Source organism: Leuciscus leuciscus, assembly GCF_965113295.1.
Source record: "Leuciscus leuciscus genome assembly, chromosome: 6".
NCBI classification, from domain to species: domain Eukaryota; kingdom Metazoa; phylum Chordata; class Actinopteri; order Cypriniformes; family Leuciscidae; genus Leuciscus; species Leuciscus leuciscus.
Genome location: NC_138730.1, coordinates 21,583,379 through 21,611,344, shown reverse-complemented (window position 1 = coordinate 21,611,344; position 27,966 = coordinate 21,583,379). Strand labels below are relative to the sequence as shown.

Below are 27,966 nucleotides of genomic sequence, written 5' to 3'. Positions count from 1 at the left end.
AACTGATTAGAGTGACACACACATGCCAAGCATCCACAGCCCACAGCACTTTCATTTCTCTGTTTGAGTGTTTAGTTTATTGGTGCATCACTTAAGCACTATTGGGATGAGATTAGCTTTCTAAACAATGTTTGAGTTACAATTATTAAGGTAGGATGTCTATGATTCTGTGTACTGATTTGACAGGATTGGGATCTCCAGCTTTTATTAAGATGGGAGTATGTGAGCGTTAAGGAAGGTCATGTGCTCTGGATACATCCATCACAAAACCCACTGAAATAAACAAGACTTGTATGGTCATTGACAAATCTCATTGTGCTAAAATATTAGACATGTTCTCTTTGTATTCCTGTTGGTTTATAATGGTTTTAAAAAAGTCATACTTTTTTCAAGAAAAGTTCAAATTGAATGACTTTAATGTCATGTGGTGCAACCATCAAGTAAACAGCGGTGTTATTGTTATTTACATACTATTATAGTATTTATTTCCTTTTAATTTAGTTTGTTTTAGTAATTTAGCTTTACTATTTAGCTTTAATTAATTTTTTAGCAATTATTATGATTCAACTGCAACTTTTTTATTTTTGTCTTTTTTCAGTTAATGATTAATGATTGAATGTTTAGTTTAACAACCAACTAAAAATACACGTTTCCTTACACTTTTAATGCATGTGAGTGTACACATCTTAATCATTATTTTTCAGATAAAATAAATAAATAAAAAAACTATAAAATACAACAACAAAAAAAGTTTTTTTGTATTTAATTTCATATTGCAATTATTACATTTTTGGGGGTAGTCGCACCAGATGACATTTACAGTACAACCTTGCATTTTACTAACCTTGTCTTGTCAAACAAAGGTCAAATTATCTGATATTTTCTGACTTATTCACCCTGACACATAGTCATTAGGGTCTGCAGGGGTCCTTTCTGCACTGTTGCCTTTGGCTTGCTCAGTTGGGGATATTTTGGGGATATTTAATTTAATTTTATCAATCAATAAATTCCTCAATAAATTCCTCTTGAAACAAACTTTGTTGTATTATTTTAATTTAATACTGTGAAGCTGCTTTGATGCAATCTGTATTGTGAAAAGCGCTATACAAATAAACTTGACTTGACTTGACTTGACTTTCTATTATATAATTTCCTGTTTTTTGTTCTGCATATTTCTGCAACAAGAAAATTTGCTTTAGTTACAGTATTCAACAAAGGTCAAAATAAATGAGTAGAATTGTTATGAAAAAAAAAAAAATAATGCGCCACAATCACAGACAGGACGAGATCAGATTTCTCAGAGGATGTCTGATTCGAAAACCATTGTGCAAATTACTCTGTAATTTTAGCTGTGTAAAGAAAAACAACAACAACAACTTTGTTGATATGGACTGGATTAAAACCACAAAGTACATCTGTAAAAAACACAAATTTATTTGTGCTCCTCAGGGAAAACTAGTCTTATGTGAATAGGGCTGTATTTGATAAACACTCTCATGTTTGCATATATCCATAGAGGGATTGAAATGACTCGGGATCACACAGAGATGGATTTATCTGATGAGGACGGCTGTTATCTCTGAGAACCTGGTGTCATATGTGAGATGCAGACATCCATGTTGCAGAGAAGCCAGACACCACAGGCAATTGTCTGTGTGTCTGCGAGTGGCCATATGTTGCACGTCCTTGTGTCATAGCTTAAGGGAGATGCTCCCCTAGAGATGAGAGGTTATTGTAGTTTGAAATGAATCCCTCATTCCTCCCCCTTCCCATCATGCTCCATCCCCCTTAGCTTCACTCACTCAGTCATTCTCATGGGATCGAGAGTGAAAAACACAGGAGTCTTGATCAAACAGGTAGCCGCCACCAAATGCTGTCAGATGGCTTCGGTTTCGCCCCCGGTCCTCTAAAAAAAAAAGTTTAAAAAAAATAAAAATAGAAAACAGACCGCTTCAGTTGCCGAGCCCCTTTCATCTGCCTCCAGATGTGGTTTAATTTACTGCGACTTGGCTAATTATGGTAATTAAGGATTAATTACTGTTAATTACTTTCGCATAAACTCATCACCAGTCAAAGAGCGAAGCCTTATGAAATGTGCCACGCGTGCAAATACACACCACGGGGACCTCGGCGAGTGTGCGGGGGCTCCCTTTACATGCTGTCGCTCATATAGAGACCCTTTTTAGGGCCATAACAGAGCGAGGTTACTGCTCTCACACGTTCACCTCTGCTCTTAACCCCACCTGCACAGATGAACATCAAAGTACAGTCACGCTCAGTCCGGCTACGTTGTTATTTTTAAAGACAAATCGCTCACTTGAAGTTGCTTTTTGGTAATATTTAGATTTAAATAAAAGAATAGCTCAACTCAAAATGAAACATCTGTCATTATTCACTTATGTTTTTAGAAAGCCTTAAGACTTTCTTTCATTCATGAAAAACTAATGGAGATGTTATGAAGAATGTCCACAATGCTCTTTTCCATACAATGAAAATGAATGGTCACCTTGACTGTCATGCAAGATTTTCAAGTTACATTTTCAGGATAAAATTAGGGCTGCATAATAAAAAAATCTAAATCACATTACAATTATCAAATCTCAAAGGCAGCAATTTAATTAAATATAGGCTATGCCCTGCAGGTTTCCAAGTAAAGTGCGGCACTGTGTTCATTTACCTGCATTTATTTGCCGGAAAACCACTACAATAAAAGCTTGATGGTTCAATGTTTGAAAATACAGTAAGAGATAAATAAGACATAAATGCAGTAGTATTAAATTATTTATTATATATATATTTATTATTATAAAAAAGTTTTATTTAATAATAATCATGATAAAAATCATTATTAGTGTTTTATTGTTCATATTGAATGGGTCAAAAACAGTGGGAATATGGCCTATGAAGACTCAAGTGGAAATTTTGTGGAAGATTTTTAAAACCTTGTTCACTTTATGGTTACTTAAAAAAGGTTGGAATTGGTTCTTGCAAATAAATTGTTTCCCCAAAATCTTTCAGCCATAAGGGTGGTTTGCACTCAAAAAAAAGTCCTCCAAGTAAAACGTAATTTTTTTTAGCTTTTTAAATAATTTTTATTGTCTATGCAAGTGTACTCCCCTACAAAAACATCCCACTATTTCTAGCATGATTGACTATTTACATGCATAGATTTTCAAGAAAATTACAGATTTTCCCCTATCGCAATATAGGGTATATTGGGGTATAAAATTCTAATCTCGTGCATTCCCAGTTCCTCACATAAAGCTGTTAGAAAAAAAACAAAACAAAAACGGATACGTCACATGGGCTGCTTTTATGGTGCTATTTTGTCATCTTTGGTCCCCATCCACTTTCATTGTAAGGAAAAGAGCAGCATGAACATTCTTCAAAACATCTCCTTTTGTGTTCTACAGAAGAAAGTCATACTACTTTAGAACAAAATAAGATGGATTGTGAGAACGTTACAATCCCTTCAAAGCTATATTCGCTGCTTTGTGTGTGTCAGCCTTCAAGTATAACTCTGCAGGTATTTATTCGAGGAGAAAGATGACTTGATTTCCTTGGTGGTTGATTGTTACAGAGAAATTCCTCTCTAACATGCAATCCTCATAAAGAAAGCAATATACAGAGAACTGGCGGATTCCCCAAGGAGCAGAGATTAAGTCATACGCACCTCTCCCTTTAGTAAACAGGCACCACACGCATGCAAGGGATGACAGAGAGGAAACCATTCCGCTCCAGCTCGATTAGATTAGCAAAATTCACTGGGAGAGGAGGAGGGGGAGAGAGACAAGCGTGCATAATTAATTCTGACTTTGATCACTGTCGCTGTCTTTCAAAGGGATCATTTCCCATCTCCAGCTCTTTAAGAGACAGACATTATAGAGTAACTCTGTAAACTCAATACGTGTCTGTTAGAAGCCAATACAAAGTGTCAAAGTGGAGGGTTATTGACAAACAGCCAAAAGCTGTGTGAACTTTGTGTTTTTAGTAAGTTCAGATGTTATGTATGGTTTGTATGTCAAACAGCGTTGAACTAAATGAGCTGTTCTCATGTATTCTTGTCTCTGTGATCTGTCCTGGCAACATACCCAAGCGAAAAGATATCTAATTTAGCCCAAAGGCTATCAAAACTCAGCTAGCTTAATGCACCAAGCTGAAGTCTGATTAGATCGTTTCTGAGGCACCTTAAAAGACAGGACTTTGATAGCCCGAGGACACTTTGTGTCGCCTGTTTTGAATAACAAATTCTTTTAATGAAGGTCTTTAAGTAGAAGTGCGTAGCTCTAAATTGTCTTGTGGTGTGCACCAGACTGCCTGGTGGAGGCTTGCTAATGCTAATCACGGTTATTAGCTGTAGCTTGGGGGCCAGTGGTGTCCCAGCTCTCCGCTCTCCTCCCAACCCGTCTCACTGACCATCGTCCGCAGGGAAGGGGGAAGGGGGGCAAGAGAGGGAACAACGGGAGCCACCAAAGCTGCGTAATGTAACGCCTGTCATCTCAGCTCCCACCAGCTGTCATCACGGCAATGTACTCCAGTACATTTTTTTAATTGACACCGTACTTTACCATTCCATTTCAGTTCTTTCCCCGCCTTCTCTGCATCTTCAGTGTTTATTCTGTCACCCTCTGATTCCTTGAGCCTTTCTGTCATTATTTTGGAGAGTCCACCTATAAGACGTCAATGCTGACTTAAACGAATAACTCTTTGTTGTAACTCTAAACCAAAACGCAAGTAAATGTTGCATACAGGACCAGCAAAACAATTTTATTTGTGTTTGTGGGATGAGATTTTCAGCATGTGACAGTAACACAGAATGAAATAGATTGGCAAAACATAGTCCGAATCCCTACATCACAAACAAAGAGTGAAGAACAGAGCTGTGCTGAATGACTGTGGATGTTATTATTATGCTGCCTGTACATTGATAGTGTCTCTCTCTATCGCTCTCTGTCTCTCTCACTGTATTCAGGCTGTGTAATGAATGACGCCAATGTTACATTAGCATGCCGCTGTCCCTCTTTTGGTCTCACAGACGAGTTGGTGACAGGCCCACCATGACACAGACAAGAAAGGGAAAGTCAGAAATAGAGAAAATCTGAACAGATGGCCCATGAGATTTATAACGTTTTGATGCTTTGCACACTATTAAGTAAGGAATAATTGACAATGGGCTGTTTAATTATTAGAGAAATAATACACACCAGAGGTGGTAATGCGGTCACGACACAAAGTGGTTGTTTGCCATGTTTAGTTTCCACCAATATACCAAAGCAACAGTTATTGTATGTACAATAAATGTTGGTATATTGATGTACATAGGCCTATATAAGGCTACGCAATTAATCGTAATTGATTTTTGATTTCGGCTTCCAACGATTATAAAAAGATAATCGAGGTAAAACGATTGTTGTGCCGCATTCCGTCCAGAGCACTTTCCTTTCCTTCACGGTGTGCTTTTGTTCCTCAAGTCAAAACTTAACATCCAAATCAGCCATAAGTGAGTGTTGTTAAAGGCAGTCTACTGTTGCTAAACTGTGGGACTTGTTTGATATCAAACAGTGTTATTAAAAGCGCATTAAGCCGCAATAGAGACAATGTTCCTCAGGCCGCTTTCTGTTTGTAAGCAAATGGGCTTCGGGTACACCCCTAAACGCATGCACACAAAAATGTGTGCTGTTTGGAGAGTATTCACGTAAACACAGTGTCTTAAGTAAACGTATTCAGCTGAGAAAGAAAACGCGTGTGTGTAACAGTATATTGGATCTGTGCATTAACTCTTAAAGTGACAGCAGCCTAATAAACCTGCTGAAGTCTGTAATTACTGGTAATCAAACAACAAATGACAGGAAGATCACTCACTGATCTTGTCTGAATAGACAGAGAGATAGAATAAGTAGCTTTAAAGGGGTGGTTCGGGATTTTTGACATCGGACCTCATTTTTAAGTCAGTCTGGTTGTTATTCATCAGTGGAGACATTTAAAAAAAATAATTATCCAGTCCTTATATTTGGATAGTTAGCCGATGCTAGGCTAGCGCGAGTCAATGGTATATGTTAGCCAGCCATTAAAAACCGTTTTACCCACTCCACAGTGCACCAAACGCAAATCAATTATAACACTAGACTATCGATGTATATGTCCGTTGAGAGAATAATGTTAGAAATCAAACTTACCTTTTCATCACATTGCATTAGTTATAATTTGTTCCCTGTAATCATAAGCCTTGTCTACAGCAGCAGCGGAGTGATATTGATTACCTAGGCAACCGAGTGAGCCGGTACACACATGACGCAAGTGTATTTACCTGCCGCTACTTCGCTGAGGAATGCTAGCTAACGTTAGCTGGATGTAACTGTAGTGCGCTTCTGTTCTGTGTTTACTTTTTGCCGCATTACTAACCGGAGCAAAGTAAAATTCCGCAGCTGCTGAGAAACTAGTTCCTTTGGGATCATTGAGATGAAAGGTAAGTTTGATTTCTAACATTATTCTCTCAACGGACATTTGCATCGATGGTCTAGTGTTATAATTGATTTGCGTTTGGTGCACTGTGGAGTGGGTAAAACGGTTTTTAATGGCTGGCTAACATATACCATTGACTCGCGCTAGCCTAGCATCGGCTAACTATCCAAATATAAGGACTGGATAATTTTGAAAAAAAAAATGTCTCCACTGATGAATAACAACCAGGCTGACTTAAAAATGAGGTCCAATGTCAAAAATCCCGAACCACCCCTTTAATAAGGATTAATCTATATTTAATGTGTACTGTGTACAGTAAGCCTATGCAGTGTTATTTTACATTTGATTATTCAATTAGTTGTTGTAGGCTATTACTTATCTGAATACCACTGTTAATACTGTTAGTATCTTCCTGAAAATCTTCAAACACTGTTTATTTAATTCTTTTTTTCGTTCTGTTGTGTTTATTTGTCCAGTTTTTTTGTAATTAGTTTCTTTGTTCTTATTGTATTGTTGACTGTTTACTTGTCTTGTGTAATTACTTTGGTGACATTTACTAGTCAACTTAGTATTCGTTTTTGCTGAAGTTTTTTTTTGATAGCCTATTTAAAATGACTAATACCATGAAATAAGAATTTGATCATATCGTCCACCAATAATCGTGTTAAATAATCGGGATTTCAATACTTTCAATACAATCGTAATCATAATTTTTGCCATAACCGAGCAGCCATAGGCCTATATATATTTGTAACCATTGTGATCATAGTTTACAACAGCCATTGTACAGAGCTCAATGGTAAGGATTTTTTCACTGGCCCCACCACAAAAAAACAACTATTGATGCAAACTTTATCAGTGTGCATTTTGAAATCAGACAATTTTAGGTTTTGGTCAATTATCAATCTAGTTCTGGCCGATTTGCTAAGTAAACTTTTTTTTTTTTTTTTTTTTTTTTTTTAACACCATTATAAAAAATATATATAATACATAATAATTTTTCTTTATTTATGCATTTTAGGAAAATAAAAACTAACATTGTATTGACCATAACATTACAATTATTATTGGCTGTCGATATCGGCCAATATGTGTGTGTGTGTGTGTGTGTGTGTGTGTGTGTGTGTGTGTGTGTACATCCCTGTTAGTAGCTAAAGTATTTAGGCAAAAATTAGGGTTACAGTGGTACAGTTTTTGTAAGGATATGTCATAACACTTGCCTTATAATATTAAATTGTTAAAATGCATGAAACTCAAAGATATGTTAGAAGGTTTACCTTTATATATTTTTTAACGGTTTATTCTAACCAAGGCGTGTGTGAAGCACTAGTAAAGTGTTGTGTAGTGAGGTGCTTTAGATGCTTGTTGGCTGACTGCATGAGTCTGCTTGGAGATCTCAGGTCTCACATTACCGTATTGACTGCATCTGGAGAGGCTCCAGGGCCCAGTGCTGGCTGCCAGTGCCAGTCCAGGAAGGCAAACTTTCATCATCCTTGTCAGGGCCATCACAAGCGCCTTGTTTGACCATACATCTTCCTAATTGTGACAGAATACTTCAACATCATTAATTAAACATGCTTTCATTTAAGACGCTCACAGGGAGTTGAGGCCAGGGAGGGGGCTGGGCAGTACGAAAACACAGCAGCGCCGGGGCGGCTTGTTTGCATTTTTTTGTTTTTCCTTTCTTTTTTTGTTTTGACTGGCTGGCTTTGTGGTCGTGTCTCTGTCTAGTTTTTTTATGGGATCGTGGTTGTGTTCATGTAAACACCAAATGACAAAATGAAGTGGTTTGTAAGAGGCTTTCACAACAAGACAGTAGATTCAATGCATCAGAATGTTCCCCTGTCATCAGTATATTATGTATCTTGTGTGTGTGTGTATATTCGTTCCGGTGCAATTAACACAATGTAATGTCATTGATAGGGCCTCCTCCATCCACAGATTAATTATAGATGAGTACAGAGAGAGGTGGGAATTGTCTCCTGTCACCATTCAATTAAAACATGCCAGAGAGGGACGATTGCTTAATCTCTGGCTTTACATAGTCAGGCTAGACACATCGCTGTAATCTCGCTCAGAAACAAATACATTTTGCCCCACAGACTATGACTGGTTATATCTTCTAGTAGAATGAAGTAAATGAATTTGCTAGGTAAAATAATACATTTACACTAGAAATTAAGATGAGTTAAATTGATCAAAAGTGACAGTAAAATATTTCTATTTAAAATATATTCTGTCCTTTCAATACATCAGAGAATCCTGAAAAAAATATGGTTTTCCACCCAAATATTAAGCAGCATAACTGTTTTCAACATTGATAATAATAAGAAATGTTTCCTTAGCATTAAATCAGCATATTTAATAAATATACCTTATTGCTTTTTTAGATGGTAGCACAACTTTTAGCAACGCTGAACATTTCAGCAAAATTGTTCAGACGTTCTTCTCCAAGGAGGTTTTACAGAGAACTAAAGAGCCACGAGTCTGCTGTGTGCCATATGTCTGTCTTTCTGAAACAAAATCAGGCCAAATCCTCCTGTCTCAACAGTAATCCATTCCACTCTTTGACTCCCAACTTAATTCCCTGAAGTTGATACCAGCCTTGGTTTAGACATTGAAAAGATAAACCCCCTGACTAAACCTAGCTCGAAGCCCCTGACTGCGCAAACGCCTCGTTTCGCCTAAACGAAACACTTTTTATTGCTCCAAAGGAGGATTACAATACTGTTCAACCTCGTGATCGAGCATACATTTTAAAAAGATTACAATTTCACAAACATGAGGAAGATGTGAGTTTTGTCAGGATTATCACAGGGAATACCAGACCCGCTTGGCCTGGTTGTAGAAGTGAGGAGAGTGAAATTAGGTCTTGTTATCAGGTGCGTGGGTTCTAGATTGGCAAATCAGCTGTGAAAAGGGAAACGACTGCTTGGAGGGTGAAAAGTCTCCAAAAGTGAAATCGTCCATTAGAGACTTCTAAAAACTGCTGAAGTTCATGATGCTAAATAACACATGCGAAAAAGAAAGAGAGAAAACAAGAGAGAGAAAGATAGGATAAGATGGGCTAACATATCCCCCCCACCTTTAATTTTCTTCTTAACATGTCAGTAAATTTCATCTGAACAAATTAATTAAATGGTTATGCTCTTATTTATTTTGGCATGTCATCAGAAAATTTAAATTTTTGTTGTTTTTTGAGGATTAATATCTTTTTGTCACTGGTGAATTTTTATATTTTTATATATATATATATATATATATATATATATATATATATATATATATTTTATAAATTTTTTTTTTTTTTTTTTTTTTTTTTTGTCGGGGACAGGCATTTAGATCGATATAGTTGTAATACTTGATTGATTGATTGATTGATTGATATTTGGAGCTTCAGAAATATGAAATATGGCAGAAGGTCACCACGGCTAGTGTAGTTGTTACTATGATTAGTCATTTATGATTTAGTTATTTTTTAATCTTTTGTAAGTTTTTTCTTCTTCTTTTTTCTTTTTTTTTTCACCCAAATTAAATAAGCTACAAAATAAGATGCATATGGCCATTTTAAAAATCACAGGAACTCACCTCGATAGTGTGGCTGTAACCTATATATATATATATATATATTCCCCTAATATATTGGATGATACATTATTATTTTATACATGCTAAACTCCTATCTTATATGGTCTTATTTATTAGTGAAAACACTGGTCACGTACACACTGCAGCTAAATTTGAATGTAAATTTGAATGTCAATGTCTTATTTTACAATTCATCCTATTCTGTACATTCACAGTTGTGTAATTTACGGGAATGACTGTCAACCGCTTTCTACAACCGAATTAACTCCCGAAAAAGGAGTTAGTGACAACCGCATTTACAAAAATTATACACAGTGTGTAAGGAACCAAACTTAACAACTAGTTGTTAATGACGTAGTTTAATGTGCATCAGAAAAAAAATTCTCTTTATGTGCAGTGCAAGAAATCACAGGGAAAGTGGTACGAGCCTTGACTCATTTGTTTTGCCAGATCTAGCTAGAAGAACAACGAACAAGAACAAGCCCAAGCCCACAATAAACCGAAATAAATCCCAATGTTTTATGCTGAAAATAAGACCCCATACCCGCTTACTTTAATAACTCCGTGAACTCGATAGCTTTATGAGCCAATAACTCTTTCCCACGACACTGACGGAAATTTCCGGGTTTCTGTTTGTTCACTGTTATGCGGTAGGGGGCGCTATTACGCAACTTCTGAAAGAGTACTGAATCTATTGATCAAAAAACAGGTGAAGAAGAAGCATAAACAAGCGATATCATATGTAATATGCATATCTAAAATAATGCGATCATCAACATTAAACGGCATAATAAATCAAAACTGCCTAAACTAATTGAATGTATTGTCGACCCAGGACGACATAGGACTGTGAAGCTTAGGGGGTGTTGATGGACTCGATCTACTCCATCTATGTTTTGATCATCGTTCTGAATCCGATCAAGACGTAGTCTTTTGATTTTTTTCAAAATGTTGCGTTTGTTTATGAAACTTACCCACATTCAAGTGTTGGTAAAAAAGAATGCATTAAGCTAGAATAAAATGTTTTTTGTCTTTTTTTTTTTTTTTTTTAAGCAGTGTCTGTTCCTTCTGTTGATATATTGCATATTCAGATATTCATACAACAAATCTTTTTGGGGGCCATGAACATTTTGCGAAAATTATCAAAAATGCTGGTGGTGGCTGGCAACCAAAAAAAAAAAAAGTCCGAAAACGCTTATAATGAGTGGACATGGCAACACTGCAAGATATCGCTCTGTGAAGCAGCCTTTCTAAGTATAAGCAAAACACGACGCCTCCGTCAACTGTGCTGTAGTTTAAATGCTGAACATAACGAGTCTTTTGTCACTGTAATATTTCTTTGGTCAGAATAACGGATACCAAACACTCGAGACGGCAGAACGTCAGTGTGTACGTAGCTGTAGTTCTTAAGGGGGTCGTCTTACTCCATCTTCCCCTACAGAGAGAGAAAGAAAGAGAGAATGATCTTCTCCTCAGAAAACTGCTAATGTTTGTCTGCGGGTGGTTGAGTTCAGCTCAGTTCACATCAGCAGCGCATTGGGCACGGACCACACACACACACACACGCACAGGGCCGGCAGCATTACGGCCTAATCGATTGCCATGCCATTACTGAATCAAAATAAATAAAGTGCATTGCATCGGTTTGGGGTAATTAAGCAACAGCAAAGTGAATTGTATGATTATCCGCATTCATTGTATTTATTTAATATATTTCATGCATTTAATTGTGCACTGGAGGATATGGTTGGAATGAATAAATCATTATTTGCCTCATTAGATTTCCTCTCCAGATGAACGTTGCACACTTCTGGGCCTGGGTTTCTTTAGTTGATGCCATACACCAGTCACGTCCCACTGTTGCTGTCTCTTTCTATTATAAAGGCATAAAAGACTTGCTCTTTCTCTCTGTTTTTGAGCTATTGATATACGCTTGTGTTTTTTTATTCGCTGTGAAATAGTTGGGTGGGCAGACAGTTGAGACGAGCCTGAAATTGGACAGACATGGTTATTTGAAAAGCAGAGCAAGATCGGTTGAAAACAGGCTGAAGAGTTGAAGCGAAGAATTCAAGAAAAAGAATCACTTAAAGAAACACACATACTGTACAAGTGCCGCTGAAGGACACGCTAAAGAAGCAGGATGTTTGCTGTTCTGCCAGCGTTCTCTGGAGAAATCTGACCTCGCTCAACCCGTGCCCTGACCTCTTGACCTCTGACGGCCCCTGACATTTGCAGTGGGAGTGAGCTGATTGGAAGAGGCTGGGCTGATTGGGTTTGGGTTGTGGAAACAGATCACCCTCCGCTGTCATCTTCAGAATGATGTCACAGGAACGTTTGCATTGGCTCTACTGCAGTACATTGCAACAGTAACAGACATTGGTTGTTTTTGCAGGTTTGCTCTGGGTTTGGGGCCAAATTCCAAACTTGTAGCACTTTCCTCGGACATCACGCCAAATACGCATATTTTGTGAATACTTGTGAATATTATTTTTGTTCAAAGGCTGTATGTATTTGATCAAAAATACAGTAAAAACTAGGGATGCACGATATATCGGCCACTATATCCACTAATAAAAACAATAAAATAAAACAATATATCGGTATATACAATAAAACTAATAAAACAATATATCGGTATCGGCCGATATACTTTATGTTCATTTTTAATGTTATCATGATAAGAAAATTTGGCCGATATATTAAATAAATAATTGATTATTTCCTTGAGCTGAAACACTTCAGATGCACACTGTTCGCCATGATGGTAGATTGATGATATATTGTAGGCTACATACATTTGTAATGAGAACATTATAATTGTGTGCTTGGGACATGGATTTTAATGGTGAGACTTTTGTTTTTGTAATCAGGCTCTCAAAAATTAAATAAAAATTTGGATTTAGATTTATCAGCCAATATATTGATTATCAGCTTTAAAATATAAAGCATTATCGGTTATCGGAATTGGCCAAAATGTTCTGTAAAAAAAGTGTAATATTGTGTAACTTTAAAAATATTGTTTCTATTGTAGAACATTGTAGAAACTGGTATACTTTTTTTCAGGATTCTTCGATGAATAGAAAGTTAAAAAGAACAGCAAATTGAAATCTTTTGTGACATTATAACAGCCTTTAACGTCATCTAAAAATAAATAAAGTGAATGCACCCTTTCAATTATTTTTATATATATATATATATATATTATATTATATATATATATATATATAGTTATATTGTTATATATGTATATATAAATTAGATTTTAAGAAAAATCAAATAAGCAGTTGCTTAAAATAAGCAATGTTGATACTGTTTGGTCACCACTTGACGTCCACTGTTACTGTAACCAAGACAGAACTGTTGCTTTATATAAGGAGTATTGGTTTTATTTACATTTAACATTGTTTACCACTGTGGATCTTTATCGTGAAGCTGTTCTTCTTGCAAAATGTGTGGATGGTTGTTTGTGAGATTATTTGTAAGTCAGGAATTGTGTGCTGTCTCAGGTTGCTCTTTGTTGAATCAATGGCTGGTGCAGGTTCTGTCTGCTGTCGGTCTGCCGTCCCTGAACAGAACAGAAGGAGAGACATCTAGTGGCACACAAAGATACAACAGTTTATCATGGTCTAATATCACCGCAAAAACTCCTCTGAGAGTCCTTATAAAATCTTCTTTTCTTAGTTTAGGAATAACCAGACCCACACAGAATCTTAAACATCCTCCACTCTTTGCATGTTTGTTTCTTGCTAATTTGATAATACTTTCTGCTACCAATAACAGTGTCTTACTCCTAGCTCTGTTTAACATATTTTACCAAATACTTTTGACCATATTTTACATTTAAATCAGGTGATTAAGGTCTTTGGAATAATTGGACCTGCACTGTGGAGTTAAATGTTGTTGTAATGTAGATGTTCATTCACTGTTCAGTACCTTTGTAACACAGCCAATATAAACAGTGATACTGTACATGTACATGTGTATCACTAAAATCAGAGAGATTCAAAGAGTAGAGATTAATTGTATATTGACTTAAGTTGGAAAAAAGAAAGATTTCCAGAGAACTTGACAGTTATATGAAAATAAAGAAAAATGCAGCAGTGTGGTGGGTAATAATCTTAGTAATAATTTAGTATAATGCTTTAAATTATAATAATTTAATGCTTTTACTCCTCACTGGGTAAATATCACAAGATCAAGAACCAAAAATGAGCTGTGATATAATAATTTATTCTAAATTATAGTGCAAATCAATGAAATGATGGTTTTATTATCTCACGCCCTGCCAAGATCAGTGTATAGTTCCACATTTTTTTTATCACAAAGAAGAGAGCAATTAAAATGAAGGCCATATATCATTTCTCAAGCTCCATGAAAGCTCATAAGGAGACAATGAGATGTTATTATGTTGATTTTATTGCAGACATTTACTTTAACTTGACCTTTATGGAGATCACTCATATTAAAGTTTTTCACAATTGCTAAGACAATAAACCCCATTCTCTTAACCAAGACCTAAACGCATTTGTCGAATAAATCATTGTTTCCGTAAAACTTAAACAAGGTTTAATGTGGAAAAAGTCCTCAGGCTGGACCGAACATGAAGACATAATGCTGAGGCACAATGAATCTCTCATTAACATTGATTTTGCAGTTGCACAACATTGTAGAGTGTACTGTAACATGCTTTTCATTTAGAGTTTTCTTTGACCTTTTGGCCGTTTGCATTTCAACTACTGTATTTTCAAAGTATGCAAATTCTGACAGACATTCAATAGTTTACAATATTCAATACAATGCTATACTTGCAGTACATACAGTATACTATTTACTCACCTTAGTTGGAATTACTATACTTTTTTATGTAATTACAGATTTTGTCTACTGTATATTGCATACTTAGTTTCTTGAACCTCATGCTCTGGATGCTGTGTTATGTAGTGTCTAATGAATGGCCTGTAGTGTTACTGTATATACACTGTTGTGTATATGATCTGAAAGCATTGTTTGATTTTGAGTGTAGGTGAAATGGTTTTGGTTTTGCCAGAAGAGTTTTGTGAATGTAGTTTGAAGATTTGGTTTTGTGTTTAAAATGGGTGAAGGTGAAGGTTTCAAGAAATGTGTCTTAGCAATTGTGAAAAACTGTATACATTAACATACTGTATGTGCTTCTCATTTTTGAGTCAAGTCAAGTCACCTCTATTTATATAGCGCTTTTTACAATACAGATTGTTTCAAATTAGCTTTAGAGTGATAACAGGAAAATACTGCAACAAAGTTTGTTTTGGCTGTACAGCAGCTCTAAAAGAAAGTAGTGTCATTGTCCAGCTTAAGTAAGCTCAGCGTTGATTCATTTCCATTGTAAAAATCATTAGTTATTAATTTAGTACATTTATCTAAACAACAGCTCTGGAGAAAACTGTAATGTCATCGTCCAGCTCAGTTCAATTCTCATACAATGGTGTCAGTGCAGGCAGATCAATAATATTAAGATCTTCTTGTGTTGTATTGAGAAATTGCAAATAGCTAAACTATCAGAAATGACCTCTACATGGTCATAAACAGTAATATATCAGAAGATTTTCCAGTAAGAGGCTTTCAGGATTTATTTGATGACGACTTAAGGCTGTTTTTAGCATTTGAGCCTACAAAAATGACTAAAGTTTTTATCCTCTCTTTCGTTCTTGACAGTACTCAGTATCCGTGGAGCTCAGGAGGAGGAGCCACCAGATGCTCAACTCATGCGATTGGACAACATGCTGTTAGCCGAGGGCGTGTCCGGTCCCGAGAAAGGAGGCGGGTCGGCTGCAGCTGCCGCCGCCGCTGCTGCGACAGGTGGTTCCGGGTCCGATAACTCGGCCGAACACTCAGACTACCGGGCTAAGCTGACCCAGATCCGTCAGATCTACCACACAGAATTGGAGAAGTATGAGCAGGTGAGAGAACAGAGCCTGGAATAAAACAAAGTCTCCTAGATCTGACCTATGTGAATTCAAATGTTTCAAAAACAAAATGCTGTAGGCCTTAGCACACCCCCCAAAAAAGAAAAGAAAACACACACATACTCTTCTCAGGATAGGATATTTGTCCAGGAGAGCAGCTCCTGTAGTTATGATCCTGATCCTTGTGCCGCCCTTCTGTGCATGTTCAGGCGTGTAATGAGTTCACAACCCATGTGATGAACCTGCTGAGGGAGCAGTCTCGCACTCGGCCCATCTCCCCCAAAGAGATCGAGCGCATGGTGAACATCATCCATCGCAAATTCAGCTCCATCCAGATGCAGCTCAAGCAGAGCACCTGCGAGGCGGTCATGATCCTGCGCTCCCGCTTCCTCGACGCCAGGTCTGTATGAGTGTATACGTGTGTTTGTGGGTGGAAGTATCTCATACATTTTATGAGTATCTCACACAGCAGGTTCAAATGTGAAGGACTTTTCTAAACACTAGCTTTGAATCAAGCTGGCTTTGGTCTTTCCCTTTCTCATTCTCTCTTTCTCCTTCTCGCTTTCTCTCTCTCTTTCTTTCTGTGCTGTCATTTCCCATAAGACGAAAAAGGAGAAACTTTAATAAGCAAGCCACAGAGATCCTGAACGAATACTTCTACTCCCACCTAAGCAACCCGTACCCCAGCGAGGAGGCCAAGGAGGAGCTGGCAAAGAAATGCTCCATTACAGTCTCACAGGTGAGACCCCCCAACCTTCACCTCATACAGTGACACAGAAGATATTGAATGCTTAGACATTTGTAGTACAAAGAAACTCAAGAGCTCTCAAATAACATTAAAGTTCAATTCTGATTTAACCATTAATTCTTGTTTTCTCAGGTTTCCAACTGGTTTGGAAATAAGAGAATCAGATACAAGAAAAATATTGGAAAATTCCAAGAAGAAGCCAACATGTACGCTGCCAGAACCGCCGCTACCGCAACCAACGTCTCCACCCACGGCAGCCAAGCCAACTCGCCTTCCACACCAAATTCAGCTGGTGAGTATTGCAGTAAGTCCACACACAAACAACAGATGTGCTTGTTTTTCATTGGTCTTCAACAGGTTTTTAGAATGTGGTGCAGAAATGACAACTTTAATGTCACCAACTGGCAAAAAAAGAAGTTCACCATGGTAGTGTTTTGAATATTCCACAATTGCCTACCTTCAATACACTTCCTTTACTGTAGCGTTACCATAATGCCTCTCTGAGGGAGATCTAAATCCTTCTCTTCTTTATCTACATCAGCAGCTTGACCTGCCGCACAGCTCATACAAAACTCTCGCTTTTCAATACCAAAAATGTATCTTCTACTAATCTCTGCTTACTATTTATCTACTTTTTTATTTTATTTTGCCAGTTGGACTTAACAGTTATTTGCCTAAAATGATATTTTGCTTTATCTGGATTCTGGAACGAATGCACCTAAGGTATCAGTCGGCTCGGTCACTGTTGTCTGGTTGACCTCCTGGATGTCATTATGAAGAGATGGTCAAGCCTTTTGTCATATAGCCTTGAAGTGATTAGAGGTCCATGTACATTTGATTAGTGCCCTGCGGCTTTTAAAGCGGAAATTAAGTTAAGCCCTGCTCTCTCTTAAACATCTAGGGCATCTTGTGTTGTCTCCTCCATTAAAAGACAAATAGCATTCTTTGATTCCTTGTGTGACTCAATTAGCACATCCTGAATGACTTGGCTGTGGCCGTGTACAGTAACTGTACTGTCCATCTTAGATATCACTGTAGTAGTATTAATAATCCCTTCTTCACCCATTGTTGTTCTTGAAACACTTCAATAGCTTTTTTTTGCTAAGGTAAAGGTGCGGTCACATTAGCAACATTTCTGTGAAATGTCTATTGTCATAATGTTTTGATGGTTTTAGAGGGATTTGGGTATTGGCCAATCAGCTAAAGACCAGCATGACCAGACTGAGAACAGTAAACAACCTTAGGCAGGTTCAGCAGGACTGTTTCAAAACCTAGTGAGCTTCCTTGCTGTCTACTTTCTATATAGACAGCATCCTAATAAAATGGAACCTGATTTAATATGTTCTCTTGCATTAAAAATAAATAAATAGTGCTTATTTGAAGCGCACTGGAGACTGGACTAGACAATTGATTTAGAGCTGGGCGATAAATCAATATAGTTATTTATCAATATAAATAAATAAATAAAATAAATCCACAGCATTACTGATGATAAACCATAGAGTAATTTTCTATATTTAGCCAACATCTAGAAGATCAGGTGTGTATCGCTAAAAAGTCTGCGTATTATGTGTGTTTGTGTGAATGAGTGGCACAATTTCATCTACTACACATACTAAAGCACATGATATGCACACTGTTTTAAATACTTAAATGAATACTGTGATAAATACTGATTTTCAGTATGGAAGAATATTGTGATAATATTTTTGGCCATATTTCCCAGCCCTGAATTGATGCCAACAGAGTTAATTGGCATGTTGCTAAGCTAACAGAAATAGTAGGTACTTTTAGAGACTGAATGAATTGTAAATCGATTTATATTAATCATAATTTCTTTCGACTCAATCTGAGCTTGGATCTGACATTTGGAACAAAGCCTGTGTGTTTTTTATCATATAACCCACACTTAAATTAACAGCTCTGCACTACTAACCCTCCTTACTTCAGTCTTACTGTTGCATGACTGTTTCTTGTCTTTATCTATCCCTATCTTTCTCTCTCTCTCTCTGCCTCTCTTCTTCTTAGGTTCCGCTGGCTCTTTTAATATGAACTCCGGGGACTTGTTCATGAGTGTGCAGTCTCTGAATGGGGACTCATACCAGGGGGCCCAAGTGGGGGCCAACGTTCAGTCACAGGTAGGGAGTAGTGCTGAGAGAAAGGGTAGATGACCGTAACTAATTTCATTCAATTACACCCAATCACACATTGTGCTGTCGTAATGGTGGTCCTTATTACCCAGCTCACAAAATCACGTCACGGCTGCGGCTTGCCCAGTGGGCCTGGAACCATTAGTACTCCAATTCTTTTGTTATATTTATTGAATTTCTAACAAAGGAACCTTAGGAAAGTGCTTCTGCCTTTTTGTGGGGTATTTTTGTTAATTAAGCTTCGCTTTTCGCCGAACCCCTTTTGCAAGCAGGCACATGCTGTTCCTGAAATCTAATAATTTGTTCTTGTGTTAGCCAATATTTTCAAGGGAACCTTCTTCGTTAGTACCGAATGGCATGTCTCTGTCATAACTGATAAAATAGTCAACATCTTGTTATGTATCCTTGTCACAACAAAGTTCATCTCTCAGCTCCAGCCCGCTCATCTTAGTGTCTGACGCGTGTAGATTTCTGCTCAGTCGTGGCTGACATGACGGTCCTCCTGACCTTGAGAACGGACTGGGGTTACAGTTTGCCTCCAGCAGTCGTACACTGCTTCGTGGCCATTGTCAACTTCCAAATGAATAGACCATCAAAGACAGTCTTGGAAACAATACAGCTCTTGTCAGCGGGATTTCGTATCTGTCATGCTGTCACGTCCGCCACCGTGGCTGCCTGACCTTGCCCGGCACGCTTGCATCCAAATATTCGTAATATTTTCCTCCCATAACGAAGCAAGTTCTCCGAAGGCTCGGGGTGCTTAATGAATATTCAGTGCTGGAATCCCAGAGGAAATCTTCTGAAATGAGTTCATGTGCTGCAAGAATTAGATGAGAGAGATTTTACATGAGGTTATTTAATGTGTTTTGATAGAATTGATCAAAATATAAAATGTGTGTATGTATGTATATATATATATATATATATATATATATATATAAATATAAATGTAATAGCTTGACAGCCCTAATTAAACACACACACACACACACACACACACACACACACACACACACACACACACACACACACACACACACACACACACACACACACACACACACACACACACACACACACACACACACACACACACACACACACACACATATATATATATATGTGTGTGTGTGTGTGTGTGTGTGTGTGTGTGTGTGTGTGTGTGTGTGTTTAATAGGGCTGTCAAGCTATTACATTTATATATGTATATGTATATGTATATATGCATGTATGTGTGTGTGTTTTTAATTAGGGCTGTCAAGCTATTTGTCAAGCTATTTAATTTGTTTTTTCAAGTAATTAAAGTCCCAAATCGCATATCAAATTTGTCTGAGAAATTACCCCCAAAAGATCATTTAATTTAATGTCATTATTGTGTTAAATGAGAAAAACATCAAATCAAACACTACAAAAAATATTTTATTTGATTCAACATAGAATTTACAGGTAATAAATGTTTATTACAAACGTTTATGTGTAACGTTTATATTGCGCATAAATGTTTAGGCTAGCTGTGGCTTTACAGGATTTTTTTCTTTTGCAAATATGAGATAAACGAAAACAAAACAGACAATATTGTGTTTAACATACAACACAATATTATCTAACTGTTGTATAAAATCAATATCACATTTGCACTCATGCTATTTGAGACAAAAACAAATACTAGTGTGATATTGCTTAACTATTTCATATGATATATAAGACAAAAACTCATACGGGGCATTTTTCCCTGATATCTTGAATTTTAGTGAAATTCGAACTGCATTCTATTGGCTGCATCACACAATGAGTTCATGTTCATCACCAATCAACTGAATGAACTGTTAACCTACGTAGGTCTGGGGCTGGGTGGGTGCTTTAAATGCATTATTTCCATAACTAATTAAATAATTGCCTTAATCAGCACCCCTACTTTTAATATATATTAATTATAATTTGTATATTTGTGGTTTGGGTTTTTCATCAAATTTAATTCTCTAAAATCACACATTCACATTATTTGTCTATTACATTGTAAACATGGGTTTATTTTCTCATCAGTTCTGGAACAAATTGTGTCCTTTGTTTGATATCTGCAGCACAAACATTTCATTCAACATTTGATGACCTTTTCGGTTGCCAATATCCTTTTGATATCAGGGTGACCTTTTCTCAGCACAAACGTCTTTGTTTTGTATAGGTATTGTCTGACCCTGTCTTTTGTTTGTGTTGTGTTGTTCTGTCTGCAGGTGGATACTCTTCGCCATGTTATCAGTCAGACAGGCGGATACAGTGAAAGCCTCGCTGCCAGTCAGATATACAGTCCACAGGGCATCAATGTAAGTCCATGCTTAGCCTCTTCAATCTGATCTTCTCTTCTTTTGCTCTTGGACCTGATTCTCAAGACCAGTGCCATTAGCTTGATATTAAAACATTTGGGGATGTAAAAAAAAAAGAAGAAGCATAGTTTAGCATATTTAATGCGCACTTTTTTAATGAATCACTGGAAAGTCATTCATGTTCTTAAAGTGAGTTAAATAAACGTAAAGAGCTGCATTTCAGATCCACGTCATGTGCGGCAGGTCTTAAAGTGACCGCAGCCAAATAAAACCCACTGCGGTTTGTCATTAAGGATAATCAAAGAACAAAAGAAAAAGAGAAAATCACTCACTGGTCTTGAATGAACTTTTGTAGCTTTAATAAGGATTAATTTATATTTAATTTATGATTTTTGCAGAGAAGATTCTGGAGTGTTTGATAACTTATTACATTTCTGCATATATCCTACCTGTTAGACCTACCTAAAAATCTTAAAGCACTGTTTACAAGCTTACATGGGTCAAAAACAACTAAAACAGGTCTGGGCAGAGGTAAATGTGACATTTATTATAATGGGTTTATGTGAAGATTGTTTTAAGTTCACTAAAATTAAGTTTTTTGTTTTTTTTCAAGCCTAATAAATGTAAAAAATTATAGCTTTTAATTATGCTGAATGCCTATAATTAATGGCTAAAATTTAGATTTTTTTTTTTATTTCATACACACATCAGTGTTACTGGCCTTCTTTTATTAATAAGATGCAATTAAACAAATATTTAAAATACAGGCTATACTATCTTTATGTTGTTTCTATATTAATTTGGAGATTAAATGTGAAATTATTACAATATAAAAATATATTGAAAATTTGAATGTTAGGTGCGATTAATCGCAGAAAAATTATTCGTTTTTTTTAGTTTTTAGTTTAATTGACAAGACTAAAATATCTAGTATATAGATACTCTCACATTCATTATTGTAATATTTTATTATAAAATATTTTGGTGACACTGCTTACCTTTAGCTGCTCTAGCTTGTCTGTTGCCATATTGATAAGTGGTGCCAGTGGCAAATATGCACACGTAAATCATAAATGATCAGTGTCAGCGTTACCATGGCTCCTTCAGCCACATAAACACCAACAGCATCAAAGAAGCCCAGATGCAGGTGCTTTTCTGACCATCAAACTCTGAAAGCTTTCGATTGTGTCCTCCACCACAGCTCTGAGCGCACATTAAAAGAATTGTGTTAACCAGAGGAGACGAGCAGCTCCAACCATCAGTTTTGTACTGGGGGAGGAGTGTTTAAGAGAGAGGGAGAGAGAGAGAGAACGAGAACACAAGCGGCAGAGGCCAGCATGTAAAATCCACAGCGACAAGCCGTGTCGCCAGCAGAGGAAATTGATCAGACAGTCTCAAGGGAGGGCTGAGTAGAGATTTGGGACAGCAATCCAAGTGCATTGGTCATATCACACATCTGCCACCTTAACAGCACTGACAGGGAGCCAGCAAAGTGTGAGGAGGGGAAAAAAAGGGAAAAAAAGACAAACACACTAACATGGTCTCTCTAAATAGCTGGCTTGAAGCAAAGCCGAGTGTGTCCTGTGGAAGTGACCCAGCGCTTCTGTGCCATCTATGGCAAACTCACAGGATATTTTTATAGTACAATGACCTCGTTTATTCCAAAAGATCAAGGAGGATTTCATTTCTCAATTCACAACCCCTTTAAAAATGTTGTCTCGTATTAAGGTAAAAATATAATACAGATTTATAAATGTCAACTTAACTGATTTAATGTTCGTATCAATAATTAAATCAACATTGTTTTATACATGAACGCCATAAATTAAAAAAAGAAGAAAGCAGCATCCTGAACATTTGCATCGCAACGCTGTGATAATGTAGCCAGAGAAAGTGTCTCAATCTTATTTAAGACAGAATTCACTGTCTTAAATAACATGATGTTTTTCCTTCTCCACCCAGATAAGTTATTCTCCTTTTTTCCGGTTGTGAATAATGACGGCCTGAGACATAAAGCGTTTATGTGGGGGAGCTTTCCTCTCGCCCATGCGCTGTAATTACGCCTTTGAAATAGACATGGGGTGTCACCAAAGCTGAAGATTTGAAAAGTTTTTTTCTCTCCTCGCTCTGCTCTTTCTTTTTTTGATTACAGACTGCCTCTATCTAAAATAACAGGCTGGGAAAATAAGAGGCTGCCAAAGCCCATTTCTAGTCCTTTTTCTGATGGCATGGAAATTGCTATTAATGCCCCAAATGCTCTTTAGGCAACCTGTCTCCCGGACATGAAATGGCCTCCATTTTAGGTGCCAATTATACTTTCATTCCTTTAGCCAATGTGATAATTTGCAATAATTGATTCCTCCATCATCTGTCTTTTGAAAATCGTGTTCTGGAAATGACTCGCTATGACTCGTAATATGCAGCATAATGTCGTTCCTTTTTACTGCCTCACTTTGTGACTCACTTTCTGCAAAAGTGTGTTTATAGTGAGGGAATTCATTATGGTCGCTCTCGTTTCGATTTCGTTTCGCATACGTCTTTTCAGTCGAATGAGCGTTGTGTTTGGAAATGTACACTTCATCATTTTGTCTTTTTGCTTTTTTCCTCATGAAAGGCGAACGGCGGCTGGCAAGACGCCCCGACACCCTCCTCAGTGACCTCGCCCACGGAAGGACCCGGGAGTGTCCATTCCGACACCTCCAACTGATCAGCACCATCCATCCACAAAAGCGCGTGGGATCTTCAGACTGCTCTCGCTAAAGATCCAGCGATCCACCCTCCGCAGATTCGGATTAACGTCCCACATGGTCATACACAATCATGCCATTACCACCATGGAACATTTGGGATACTTTACAAGATTTTAGAAAACAATTATGAATTTGAAAATTTTAAAAAAGAAAAGGAAAAAAAAGATGTGTTTGTACAGTTTTCACAGTGTCTTTTAGGTGGCACAGGGCGACTAACTAACCTGTGACTGTTTCAGTCTTATGAGGCTATTGTTTATGATGGAACAACCAGTCGTTGTGTTTCAATTTAAATGCTTCATTCTACCTCTCAGCAAAAAGAAAAAAGAAAAATGAGAAAACAACAGTCTTTGTTTTCTAAAAAAAAAAAAAAACAGATACCACTTGATATTGTGCTTGGGAGGAAGCTCTCCTTATCGGTACGATCAATTATTATTGCCTCTTTTGTTCGTTCAATAGTGATATATTGACTATTTGTTTTGGTTTGTTTTGTTGTTTAGTTTTCAAAAGATCCTCCAATATCAATTCATCTGTATTTATGTATTTCCTTTGACAATTTTTGCCCTATAAAAACAGATTTTTCTTATAAATCTGTGTATAAAACGTGAAATAGGATATGTGGAGGTCACTCCATTGACCAGTTGAAAGCTGATTATCATGTTTTCCCCATAAAACCATCAAAAGCTGTCCATTAGATAAAGGTAAATGCTTACTTTTATCGTAGAGAGCAGTCCAAACAACTCTGTCGTCGTAGATTTCATTTGGAGTCATTTCCTCACTCTGTTTGTTTTTGAGGACACCGTCTGCGAGTCGATGAAAATATAACTGATTCCGGAAATGGCGGAAGCATCAAGTCATTATGGTCTATAATGACATTTCCTCCCCGCTTTCACTTCAGATTGCTTTCAAACGCTCCCTTATTCCCTCTCTCCCTTAAGTGAAGGAATTTGACATAAAGAGCAATATATTTGTTTGGTTTATACAAACAGGTGTCCTTTTCTACCCCAAATCATGGACAAAAACAAGCACTAATGCTCTTTATCATTTTATTAGTTTTAGTATGCTCCCTTTTTAAAATGATTGTTCCTTATTATGTTCCGTTGACTAGCAAAAACCCAGAGGATTTCATCAAAAGGCCACGCCATAACAAATGCTATCCTGACGTCTTGATGTTTTCCCTGTAATTTCAACTGTGAGTGTACAGTTTTAGAAACAAGCTATGTACATTTTACATTACAGCTGAGTGTTGCTGGTAACCAAAATCCGTTGTGTAAACAATGTAAAAGAATATGAAATATCATGCTCATAGCTGTTTAAACATATTGAGCTTTTCTCAGTTTTCTGCAGCATTTGTAAGGAAGTTAGAAAAACAGACAAGCGCTACCTGATTGCTCATGTCTTTTCATTTCTTTTGGCCAATTTGTATTGCAGAAGCCACTGTTTCCATTGTGAAATCATGACTGATGTAGCGCTTCTGCCTAATTGCAAAAAAAATCTTGAAAAATTCAATAGTTAACTAATTTTTGTTGAAAATATATCCCTGTCTGTCAGGGCTCCGGGTAATGAAGTTTGTTTTGCAGTACATTGAATCAGAATCCATTTAAATGGGGAAGTCATTAGGTTAATAAGATTTGGACATTTCGACGGTCACTCTTAGCTGTGTTGATGCAGGTAAAGTGCCGTACAACCATTCAGTCTATATGGACCCTTTTGCCCCCGAACCCAGAAATCAGTTCGGCGGCTTCTGAACAATTTCTAAAACCGTGACCTGAGGTGAAGCCAGTCGATCATCTCTGCTCTGATGTGTATGTATCACTAATATGACTCCAGTTTCTAATAGCATATCACCCCCCGTTGATTTGTGCTCTCTAACACACGTTCTACCAAAAACATTGCCAAAAAGGAAGAAGCTCCACCTCTGTAATGGATTTTTGGGGGGAAATGTTTGGGAATGTTCATATCTATTCACTATCAAAACCAAAAATGTAAAAACTGAAAGTAGCTTATGTATGTATAAAAAACAGAAATATGTGACCGATATTTCATTGCCTTTGCCTTCAATAATGGCTTTGATGATTTTTTTTTTCTTTCTTTTGTTTCTTGTTTTTTTTAGCTTTTGTTTAGCTCTCATTCTCAAGACATTCTTAAACACCATATTGTTTTTTTGTTTTTGTTTTTGTAATAGTTTGAAGATAATCATGCTAATCCATATGGAAATACAAACATCTGTTATTTGAATGACATACTTTTGACACATAAGAACACAAATTCTAGTTTGCTGATGGTTGCCATTGTGAAAATGTATATATATTTTGTGAAATAGACTTGACCGCACCTGCTATAAATGCATTATTAGACTTCACGATTATGTACCATATGAAGCATTGAAGTCCACACTATTGTGTTTGGGTTTCCGCCACAATTCCCACAAACTTTGTCTCAAAATTGACATGATTATCATCAATAAATGTTGTATTGCTCACTGAACAGTATTGATACACATCAGTATGTATTTTGTGAGATTCTCTGTTTTGGTGTTATTTTTTATAAAGGTTTTACAGGGTTTAAGGCTTTTCTTGTTCTCCAATTTATGTTTAGGGACCATTTTAGTACAGTAAAGGAAATATGGATACACAGTGTATCACACATGGCATTAGTCAACTCAATCCACGACTTAGATTTTGCACATTTCTTGTCCAATATCACATCTTTTCATAGCCTGATATTTTAAATTCAGCCCTTAACAAATTATCCCATTTTACTTCGTTGCATGTGTTTTGCTTACAATAAAATACTGCAGTGTTTTAAGTAAATCCTGATGTATTTTTTTTCCCATAAGGTTTTTTATTATTTATTTATTTATTTATTTATTGTCTGCAAATATACATTACTGTTAAATTTTCAGATACATTTTTTATAAATGTTTTAAGGCTGCCTTTATTTGATCAAAATAAAGTAAAAACAGTAAAACTGAAAAGATTATTACAATTCAAAATAACTTTTCTAATTGAAAAGGTTTTAAACCTGAGCAAAGCTGAATTTTCAGCATCATTACTCCAGTTTCAGTGTCACATGATCCTTCAGAAATCGTTCTAATATGCTGATTTGCTGCTCAAGAAACATTTCTTACTAATTTCAATGTTATAAACAGTTGTGGTCGTTAATATTTTTTGTAGAAGCTGTGATAGATTTTTTACAATCAGGATTCTTTGATGAATAGAATGAACAGCATTTATTTGAAAAAGAAAACTTGTAACGTAAATGTCTTTACTGTCACTTTTGATCAATTTAATGCATTTGTGGTGAATAAAAGCAAAACATCTTTACAAAACAAAAACAAAATTTTGAATGGTAGTGTAACCAAATAAGGTAAAAACATCTGTTTTTACAAATGTTTCAAGAATGAAGATAAATGTATCGTTTGAGATAGAAAGCACCATAATACATTTGAAGGATACTTTGTGGCTTTTAAAGTGTGTGTAATGAATCAGATTTTTGGCACAAAAATAACAAAAAAAGTTTTAAATAAAACAAAAACTGGTGATTGATATCCATTTTTAACAATTATTTTAAATGATTATTTTTTTATTATAACTTAGCATATTAAAACGTTTTTTTTTTAATTAAATTAGATTATTTTATGATTACTAAAATTATCATTTAATCAGATTCATAACAATTAACATTTTTGCCAAACCACTTTGTGCTGTGGAGACACATAAACAAATAGATGGTTGTTACAGTAAATAATCAACTTCTTTATTTGACTGATTTGTGACTCCATTCCATTCCTAAACACAAATATAGATAAATATACATTTATTTCTAGATGGTCCAGGCATGAATATCAATAAGATCTCTGCAACTCACTACCTGAATGTCATCATGTTCCTGCTCCATGAGTTCTGTCATTTCCTCGTGCCGAGAGTGAAAGTGGGCCAAGGTCAGACCTCGACTTCACAGGTCTGTCAGGGTCTCATGCCTCTGGACTCAGAACAGCTTTGGGCT

The 27,966-nt window shown here is 36.5% G+C and overlaps 1 protein-coding gene across 2 annotated transcripts in view; it reads left to right on the top strand.

Annotated features, from left to right (window-relative positions):
• The window catches only part of pbx1a (pre-B-cell leukemia homeobox 1a), a 69,202-nt gene extending 42,732 nt beyond the window's left edge, over positions 1–26,470 (top strand). The window contains exons 3-9 of one of the 2 annotated variants that reach the window (XM_082172176.1): positions 15,742–15,986; positions 16,202–16,392; positions 16,596–16,731; positions 16,873–17,032; positions 18,769–18,878; positions 21,122–21,211; positions 23,826–26,470. In XM_082172176.1, coding sequence (XP_082028302.1) covers positions 15,742–15,986; positions 16,202–16,392; positions 16,596–16,731; positions 16,873–17,032; positions 18,769–18,878; positions 21,122–21,211; positions 23,826–23,918 — 1,025 coding nt within the window. In that variant the 3' untranslated portion in view covers positions 23,919–26,470. The remainder of the gene's footprint in view (positions 1–15,741; positions 15,987–16,201; positions 16,393–16,595; positions 16,732–16,872; positions 17,033–18,768; positions 18,879–21,121; positions 21,212–23,825) is intronic. The other variant, XM_082172177.1, reaches the window with a different exon arrangement.
• The last annotated feature ends 1,496 nt before the right edge of the window (positions 26,471–27,966 follow it).